The sequence below is a fragment of the Saccostrea cucullata genome, unplaced genomic scaffold, assembly GCF_032062105.1.
Source record: "Saccostrea cucullata isolate Sc308-1 unplaced genomic scaffold, CSIRO_AGI_Scuc_v1 ctg1911, whole genome shotgun sequence".
NCBI classification, from domain to species: Eukaryota; Metazoa; Mollusca; class Bivalvia; order Ostreida; family Ostreidae; genus Saccostrea; species Saccostrea cuccullata.
The window spans coordinates 164,464-175,318 of NW_026921292.1; the positions used below are offsets into that span (position 1 = coordinate 164,464).

At 30.7% G+C, this 10,855-nt stretch overlaps 1 protein-coding gene across 1 annotated transcript; it reads left to right on the top strand.

Moving 5' to 3' along the window:
- The first annotated feature begins 1,569 nt into the window (after window positions 1-1,569).
- On the top strand, window positions 1,570-10,419 carry LOC134259644 (fasciclin-1-like). The gene is made up of 7 exons (XM_062742242.1): window positions 1,570-1,769; window positions 3,130-3,301; window positions 3,511-3,620; window positions 6,777-6,949; window positions 8,213-8,378; window positions 9,543-9,663; window positions 10,274-10,419. The coding sequence occupies exons 1-7, from the start codon at window positions 1,653-1,655 to the stop codon at window positions 10,375-10,377; spliced, it is 963 nt and encodes a 320-aa protein (XP_062598226.1). The 5' UTR covers window positions 1,570-1,652; the 3' UTR covers window positions 10,378-10,419.
- The last annotated feature ends 436 nt before the right edge of the window (window positions 10,420-10,855 follow it).

The following is a 10,855-nucleotide window of genomic DNA, read 5'->3' on the forward strand; positions in this document are numbered from 1 at the left end:
ATAAAAGGGGTATGGTTAATCAATCAATATTTTTTTTTTAAATACTAATCTTTAAGAAGAAATCATTAAAATTTCAATTTCATGGTATCAAGAAAAAACACATTTTTAACAATTTATAAAGACCTATGGTAGAATTGTGTAGTCGAAACGTCGTGCCATATACATATTAATTCCCCTTAAAACACCAACTTTGGAAACTTAAGATAAAAATTTAAAAAGACATCTATGATTTAACATTTTATATGTTAAAAACGTAGGGGTATTCCATTGTACTGCAGTTCGAAAATGCTAATTTCTATTACGAGAATGTGACATTAATTCGATTGATTGGTTGATTGTTTATTGTTTTACGTCCCTCCTGAGAATTTTTCACTCATATGAAGACGTCATCGTATGCCGGTGAGGGGCTTCAAATTTAGACCTATACTTGGCACTCAGGGCCATTGAGCAGTGAGGGTTCTTTATTGACACGAGACCTAGGTTTTTAAGGTCATATCCGAAAGACCCGTGACTTTCACTTCTGATGCAATATCCGTGTTCATTCTAAACAAGTTTTACTGTACACAGAGACACGTGCGCTAATGAGGCATCACAACGGGGCTACATAGAGTTAACATGTAACAAGAAAACTAAAATGAGTATATTTTAGCTGCTATCAAACATGAGAAATAAAAAAAAAATGGTAATGTCTTTAGGTTAAGAGTTGAAAGTATTGTTGTATGAATCACACAGACTTGCACGTAGGCATATTTTTTTATGAAGAGCTAGCGCACTTCATGAAATATGCCTACGTGACAAGTCTGCACTCACCAACTACTCGAACAAAAACTTTAAAACATTCCTTGACTATTTATTCACATTTTGATCATTATTTTTTATTTTGATAATTTCAAAACAATTACCTGAAAAGTGTAATTCCAGATAATTAGTTTTAAGAGAAAGAAATTGTCCAATAAATATCTATGAAAAGTTCTTCTCTCAACATATTGAGGGAAATTATCTTTTCACTTATGAAGACTGCATCAAAATATCTTGCAAGACATGTATTACTAGTATAACGGCTGAAAATAACTTCCCATTATTTGAAATCTGAACATATATTTTGGATTTTTTTTTTACTTTAAAGCAAATCTTTACCTTGGGTTAATTCTTAAGTAGTATTACTTATTTGAGTATGATATTTTTAACATCAGCATATCTTTAAAAACATCACCCAGCATGAAAAACAATGCATTATAGGTACTCTCGGACAAACAATACACTGCGTACAATTCTGAAATTAAAACCGAACTTATGAGTAATATACGAATAGAGTTACACAATGAAATATTAAGCTGCGGTCCAAACATAATTTACACAATTTAAAATTGTAACAGGTGCATTGTTTTCAAAGATGTCAACCATTTTAAAAAATGTTCTGCTGATAAAATGTTATCAATCTTACATTTCTGTGAAATACATTTCTGTGTGCAATATTGGATTGATTTAACAAAATCTGTTTCATTTTTTGACATATATTAAATTATATGCAAAATAGATTTGATTTACTTCATTTTGTGCTACCGTCATGATATATGATAGCATATAATTGTGCATTATAAAGCATGACTTTCGAAAGTAAAGTGTAACTTTACAATCTCAAATGGGAAGGCATGGAGCCCAGAGTAGCGATTGTTGTATTATTGATTTCACTGTGTCTTGTAGTTAATTATGTTCAAGGACAGGGAAATATTCTACAAATTCTCAGGAATACAACAGGATTTTCTAAGGTAAAACTATTTTGATCCGATTAAAAAATTTTGTATTTTTTGTCGAAGTTTATTATCTAGTATTTTAAAGTATAAAATGTTGACCCTTTAAACTTTGCATGAAAACATTGTTTGAATAAAGAAAAGAGAATGAAAAGAATGTATTTCATTACTTTGTTCACAAACATTTGTTCCATCTTAAGGTATGTCACTCGTCAGCTCTTCAGAAAACTTTGTGCAGAACCTCTTCCTTCGAAAATATTTACTAAAATTCAATTTTTATAACATTAAAATTCAACAATGTAATTTTTTTATCATTTAATGAAAAAAAAAATGCTCACAAATGTACAAGGAAGCAATTTTTTTTTTTGGGGGGGGGGGGGGGGAGAAGGATATTTAGCAGATAATTATGTAAATCTGCACATTTATTAAATTTAATGTAATGGAAATTAAGCCTCACATACATTTACTTGGATAATATTTTCTGTTATGATATTGCTAGGAGGATTTAATAAAGGTCTTCATTTATATTTTTTCGAACAAGTATTACACCTTCCCTAAATAATCGTTGCTAAAAAATGAAGATGTTTTAAAGAACTCAAGATAAAATTTACACCATTTTTTTGCCTGAAAATCACATATTTTGACCATCAAAATTAACATCACTGACCCCAATTTTTTTTCATTATATTAATCTACCCCATGCTTGTAACTGATCAGCACTGAAGTCATAGAAGGTTTTATATAAGAAAATATTTTATTGCCTTTCAAGTATTTTATTCCCCCAACTATGGTACTTTATAGTGCATAAAGGTGACATAATAGTTTACACGCATGGATTTACCTGATTTTTATCAATTAAAAATATTATTCAAAGTTTTTTTTTTACGTATAATAGGATATAATATAAAATATATGGGTTTAAGTAATTAACCAAAGAGATAGAATTTAAATACAAACAGGTCAATTTAAATGTACCGTAGATCAGTAGGATGCACACAGACCCCTTATTTTATCTGCGATTTTGAGTTACACTATATGAGTGCTGTGGTAATAATTTTGAATCATTTTGTTTATTATCATTAAAACATTGTCAATTTAAGTTAATTGTAATTGAAATCTGAATGAAAAGGCATTAACTTTAATTGTGGATGCCAAATAGTGCAATTATGTAATGACAGGAGGGCTTTTGTAAGTTACAAAACAGAGAAACTTGGAGCGGGGTATGTTTAAATAGGTTGATCCTTGACATAAGATACTCAAATATGAATATATATATACTAAAAAATTGAATCCTTTCTAAAAATACATGTATTTCTCACAGGGTAGATTCAAAGGATTATAATTCATATTGTTTACCATAAAATCACTTCATTTTTAGTTTGCGCAGCTAGTTACCAGAGCACAACTTACGAGGTTTTATGAATCTCCGATTATAATGACGGTGTTTGCATTTACGGACGCAGCTTATAACCAAATACCGTATAGAGAACGCAACATAATAGACAGGTATAACGAAACCCAGCTCAGAGATTACCTCAGATTTTGTACAGGTAAGTTTCAAAACAGTTTTTTTAAACAAAATAATATTTGTTTGTAAAGTGGGCAAAAAACTCATATTTTGTTAACGTTTCCCCAGTTGCTCAATATTAATTTTCGAGGTTAAGAATGTTTATCCTTTATATATTTTATATGCCCAAACATTAGTAAAAATCAATTGAACGAGTTGGGCAATATCTTACCTCGATCTTTGATTTTTTAGTCGCAGGAAGCCGCATACCCACGCTAGATTTCCAGGATATTCAGTATGTGCAGAGCGGCAATTTCAAGCACGACCGCCTCTTTTTCAGTCGCGTCAAGAGAATGAACACAGTAGGTGATTTTTTTTAAACATTTCAAGAATTTAATCTTTAATGTGATTCAGTTCTCAAACTTGTATACGTAAGTATGGGCAACTTACACTGTGAAATAATATGCATCCATCAACAAGTTTTATCTCTTCAATATCGCCCTTGAAATTTTTTTATGAAACAAAATATTAATTATATTTTATCAACAGTTTCGCATCTGAAATTGCTAGATCAATTAAAAGAATTATACGTTAAGAGATGGAAATATCTCAATTTACACTGTTAAAAGGAACATGTTTTAGGCAATTTATTTTAGATAATTAATAAAACGATTCACCGTATTCTTATTGGACAGGTACAGGTAACGTTAACATGTGAACAAAGCTCGAGGCAAATAAGTTAAAAGCACTTAAAGGACAATGACAAATCAAACAATTTAATAAGAAACATGCAAGAAATTAGTTATGTTAACATTTCACAAAAAATCCTGTGCAAAATGGCAAAAATAATCTAGTGAATTGAATGTCTCAGATTCATTATTGTGAACGCAGCCGTGGCTCCGATCATAAATTTTCTCAATTCACCGTTATATGCTATGTAATAGATTTATTCCACAATGATTGATCCATGGAACATATTTAGAATCCAATGGACACAAAAGATAAATGAGAAGCATGCCTTTTGTTACACATAACCTTGGGCTTTTTGTTTATTGAAATATCCACTATTTCCGCATTTATCATAAACTTCTCACAAAATTCCAACGGAATCTATAATTCCGTTCTGTGTTTTATGACCATTTGTCCACCCATTCCTGCGTCGTTTGAGCGAGTGTCTGTTGCTGTTTGAAGGAGTGGCTGGAGTTAAATCCTCCCGAATTCGAAACATGCACACAAAAGAGAAAGTGTTGGATTTAAAAAAAAATACATCAGAAATAATCTTCAAATTTCATATCAAATGCTTACAAAGTTGTTGGAGTAAAATCCTATTGCTTTACAAAAATTACCTGTTAATGGAAAACTGTTTCTTGCAGATTCCGAAACATAAGAATATATATACGGATTTCACAGTAGAAAATTTGAACTGAGGCATCTTGGTGTAATCGATGAATGGCATCGTCAAATCACCCGATTCTGAAGGTCTTTAGTTTCAAAATTAAAATGTACGTCGTCATGCGTGGTCGTTGCGTTGTAAAATGAATAAATTGTAAACAATTTAGTAGAACTGACTTTTGTGCATGCGTAGTATATATAAAAAATGTCACAATGCGGATAAATAAGACTAAACAAAGCTAATGCTCATATTTTCGATATAATACACCCTTTGATGATTCCTTTTGTTAATAAAGTCAGATGAAAAACCAAAACTGGTTTTCTTTGGCCTAACTTGATGAACAGTGCCAGGTAGTCATCCAAGCAGAACGAGACCTTACCTGTGGCTGTCCAATAAGATAACATTGGAAGTGTTCGACAGTGGTGAGATGTTTTAAGTAAGTTATAAGCCTCTTCAAACTGAACATTATGTCAGATATTGGCGCTAACGCGCCTCGGGTCATCTAATATCTTACACAATGACAATTTTCGGCTTATAACCATTACTTAATGCAATTGCTTTTAAATACTCAAGGAGAAGGTGGACCTTCCTTCGGCTGCCATATTTAATAACGGAATATTTGGCTTTTTGAATAACAAAATATAAAGTTTAACTTACTATCATAAAAAAATGACGAACCTTTGATTTGGAGAGTTTTGTATGGTTTTTTTTTCGCAGATTTACTCTTAAGGTGTAATATCCCTCGCGGGTATGTTAAGGAAGCATATAAAACATTTCTCGGGAAATTTAGACTTTTTAAAGAAAATTAAATTTGATCAATTACCAAAACCACTAATAAACCTAAACTGTTATTAAGTAGTGCAAACAGATAAACGAGTGTCTAACGCAAAGACGTACATCACTGCCACGCATCACGTGACTTCTATTAATAGCGAAATTTTCCTAAATAAAAAGGCTAACAGAACAACAATACCCCGGAGTTTAATACTTTGTTTGAGTAAATGATATAGTTGAAAAACATCTATTTTGTCTAAAAAGTGCTGCTAGAATCCCACTGTCCTGTCAATAAAATAATTATTCCATATATTCACGAAACCTTACCCCATGTTTTGAATTTTATATATATGAACCGAGATTTTTCGTAAAACCATGTTTAACTCTGGATTCTAGCAGCACTTTCCAAGTTTGTCAAAAGGCAAACTTTTCATCTGTATAAATCTTATGTTTTGAAATGTCCAGCTTATTGTTGTTCTGTTGCATTATTTTTGTCACGAATGACAGAAGAAAGTCGACCAGGATACGTTACATAGCTAACTGTCTTCGAAAGAGAATATAATCGATGAAAATATATTAGCATACCTGTAAAATTAAGTGAACTCCATATGAATTTCACATAAAATACACGATATTTCCTTTTAAACTTCATTTTACCTTATCTTATCTTTGTACATACCGTCTTAGCCAAATTCTATTTACACAACATCATCAATTCCCAAGTTACTTAAAGTACACATATGACGTCATCGGTGGTAGATTTTAATCAAAATGACAGATACAGCATAACAAAACAAAAACATTTTATTTTTTGTCAATGTTTACACGTTTCTATTCATATTCTAGAGTTAAATTACATCTCTAAATACCAATATTACGAAATCTTGTGCTCTAAAATTGACGTCATCTTGCCTACTATGACGTCATAATGTAGCACTGATTTAGTCAAGGCAGAATATTTTGCATGCTTCCTTATTACCCCTGCGCTCTGATAGGTAAGATAACTTTCTGAAGTTTTTCCATGATCCTGTTAGAATTTACAGATTTTTTTTTTATTATTTATATCATTTGATCTTGAAGTCTATCTAAAGTGGTCACTTGCATAGACGTCTTGTTTCTTATACCAATATTTTCTTCAATTGTATATAGAAGTTGACACATTTCTATTTCTAAAAGTATAAATCTTTTATTGTTACATATATTTTTTATTCCAATTAAGATGCCAAGAAGAGGTGAACATAGCATATAGTTTAAACTCTTATAAGGTTGTCAAATTTTAGCTTAGTAGATGAAAAAATCAAATAATTAGAAGAGACTCACTGACTTAGTTATACTTCCTGTATTTTCTTAGACTTCATCCTTCAAGTATTGCGTCAACGGTGTGGAGATTTCAGAGGGAGCAACCAGTGACATTTCAGCTACTAATGGCATCGTTCATGGTCTGAATGGGGTCATGTGTAAAACAAGCCAGAAAACAGCATATGGGTGGATCGAAGATCCAGAGGATACCACACAGAGATTTACGTATGTGTTTCATAGAAGAATAAACTGCAATTACTTTTTGTCGATGAGAATTTTATTTTTGTCACATTAAGTAAATCGGCCAATTTGCTTGCAGGAACTCTGTTCTAATAATATTTGAATAGTAAGAGTATCTAGAATTCTTTACGTATTTTAGAAAATTTATAAAATTATAATATATTTCTTACAAAAAGGGCTTTGATTACTCTTACCAACCCTTCTGAAGATTTTTGAACTTAACTTCAACTTTGGCTTGTCAAAGATTTTATCAAATTTTCAATTGTAGTTTTTTTTCTCTCTCCCTAATTGTAAGGCTATGTACCCCACATTAAGTGCTTATTTGAATAGAGTATAAAAAATTAAACTACTTCTCTTGCTTATTTTACCCAGTTTGTACTACATGTATTGTTATTGGCTGCTACATCAACACACGTTATATATTAACAAAGAGATCATAGTTTGCTTACCAATTACGGGTGGTAGATTTCTTATTTAAAGAAGGAATGTGCAAGAGGAGATAACTGCAAAAAGGACTATATATGATAAGAGCCAATTTTGGCCCCTAAAAATCTACTTTTAAGAATGATGTTTAAATATGTTTAATTAATTTCGTTTAATTGATTTTGTAGAAAAGATTATATAAGATATATTTCCAATATATTTTTTCACATTTATATTCACACTGGCTGTAAATTAAAACAGAAATAAAGTTTTTTAAATATATAACCAAAAAAGCCACAAATATGTCTTTTTCTTAATGTTTTTTCTTATGGGAAACAGAGAACGTATTTTAGAACATGCATGATTTTTCTGTAAGTAATTAGTATAGAATAAATACATCTTTGTTAAAAAAAAAAGTATGTTCTAGTCTACGCTCAATATTTTCTTAAAGAAAACTGCTTGAAAATATGCTAAACTTATGAGAAAACGTAAATTTTATGATGTCATATATTTTTTAATCAACAGAATTTTAATCAAATTGTAGATGACCGAAAAAGGTGGCATGTATAAATGTACAATGTTAAGCTATATACGAATATATATAAATCATATTTGAATAAGATATTAAGTATATGTGGTCATTTGAGACATTTGTCATTTTTTTTTCTTTTTTAAAATGGAAAAAAAATCTATGACTTTCTCGTGGTTAATCAACTAGTCTGTCCAGAAAATGTAGAGCCACGTGGATTGTGATTTAAAGTTGTAGCAAGTATAAAGAGTTAAACTAAAGGTGAGTTTAATTACCGGATTTATGAAAAATTGTAGGAAATTCCTGGATTTAATGAACAACATATATGTGATGGACCTGATAGATGAACTTTCGTCATCATACTTAAAAAACACTTTAATTGTTCCTAATGACGAAGCCATGCAGAAAATTCCTATTGCAAAGCTGAACAGACTGAAGAATGATCCCACAGAAATAGAAAAGGTAAACTTCACTTGGCAGATCCCATAGAATTACAGAAGTCTAAAATACACTTATCAAATCTCATATAATTACAACAAATAAGAGACACTAACACCATTCAATAGATTTAAAACTGATTGATATACATATACACTAACCAGTTCCCATAGTTCTCAAACAGATAGTATGGTGTCTGTCTGGAAAAAGGATATGGAGATAACAATCAGTTTTAATCTCAAAGTAAATAAAACAATAAAAATAAGAACGGACACCCAAAACATCAGAGGTGGGGTCAGGTGCCATGGAGGAATGATCATCCCCTGCTGACCGGTCACACCCGCCGTGTGCTCCTTGTCATGATCAGGAAAAAATGGGAAAAATCCGTCGTCAATTAAGTGTATAAACAATGGACTAGCAATTGATATGAAAAACGTGAGTCGGCATTTGACTCAATGATAAATTGTATTTCATTCTTTTGGAAAAATTAATCTTTAACCAAAGTAAAACAGAGAAAAAATATTTATAATTTAAGTAAAAACAAAATTTTCCAAAAATATAAGTAAATATAAAAAATTTTACTATAGAAAGCCAAGCCATTAAATATACACCAAATCACAATTTTATACTTTTCCACAAAATTGGGGCAAATGGACGTTAAGTGGACCTGGTATGGATACCAATGTACTGAATAAATAGTAGTCGATATGATAGTCTCAGCATATTATTTGATTTTAAACAGGGGAATTACTTCTGGTGTAACTTTAAGGACCATCATCAGTAATTAACATCTGTATATCTTGGCAAAATTGAGTAGGCAATGTATATTGGGAAATATGTTTTCAGACAAGAAGATCATTTTTTGGATTTGTTATGACACTTAGCATTTGCCATCAAAATTGTTTTGGAAAAAAACGGTGTTCTATATATTTTCATTCATATTAGACAAATGTTCACTTCACAAAAAAATGAATAATAAGTGATGCGTTAGCAATTTTTTTTAAAGTGTACATCGCTTCTACAGATAATTGTCATATAATGGCTGCCACTCCTAAAATCATTTTACTGGATACCCGAAGACTTCAACATTATTCTAATTTTAAACATTTTTTTTCATTATTGAAAGTTTATGGAACACTGATATTTTAAATGGATATATAACAATTGGTTTAACATTTTTAAATTTAGATCATTAAAGCCCACTACATACCAAACAGAGTCATCTTTACCAACTGCATCTCTAACAATGAAGGAATTACCAATGCTCAAGGTCAATCATTGACTTTTCTGATGTCCTCTGATAACAATGGTAAGTAACAGTTTCCTAGGGGTCAAGGCTGTTGCTAGAGGGGTATAGGGTGTTGTAGGTATAAGAGGTGAATGTTACTCATGTATTATCTTATCCCTTTTATTGCATTACATAGTTTGCTTTTTTCAAAATTTATTGATTATTTAAACATTTTGTTAATCATAAACAGTCTGAACAATAATGTTATCATCTTCATACATAATAGAGAATTCATCTTTATGATCTAATTTTAAGAAATTTCAGATCAACACGGTACCAGATGTACCAAACGTATTTTTTGTCAATCTGTTATTTTACAGTCATTTTAATAAAGAGAACTCATATCACGTAACTTTTTAAATCAATTTACAGTAAAGCAAATTTATTTTTAAATGCAACAGATAAATGCTTTTGCTTCCGATCGTTATAATTTAAATTCGTTAAATCCCTTAAGTGTACTTATTTTGCAAAATATTGTAGAGCCACACGGAATGAAAATCAATTCCTACGAGGAATCTTTTAACCTACTCACAAGCAGCAATTGTTTGAATAGCAACGTTAGGGCAGTTGGTCAGTGTGGTTACCTTTTTTATAACGATAATAAGTGAAAATGGTTTAATTCTGATTTCAGTGTATGTTAAACGTGATGGTGTCAGTGCGGCCATTGTTGAGGGAAATATCACGGTGTCTAACGGAGTTGTTCACGTGGTCGATCAGCTGTTAGGATCTGCGTGATTTTTGCATGAAATCATTGCTTGAATAAAGAAAAGAGAATTAAAATAATGTAGTTCATTATTTTGTTTACAAACATTTGTTTCATCTTAAGGTATGTCACTCGTCAGCTTTAAAGGAAAATTGCACAGAACCTCTTCCTTCAAAACTATTTATTAAAATTCAATTTTTATAACATATTAAAATTCAACAATGTAATTTTAAAACATTTAATGAAAAAAACTGCTCAAAAATTTACAAAGAAGCAAGGTTTAGATGCATGCAAGGGACTATTTCTTGTAGTGGAAGGATATTTAGCAGACAATTCTGTAAATCTGGACATTTATTAAATTTAATGTATTGGAAATTTAGCCTAACATACTTTTACTCGGAGTATATTTTCTGTTATGATATTGCTAAGAAGATTTAATATAGGTCTTCATTTAAATTTTTATGAACTATTATTTCATCTACCCTCAATACACTTTGCCAAAAAATGAAG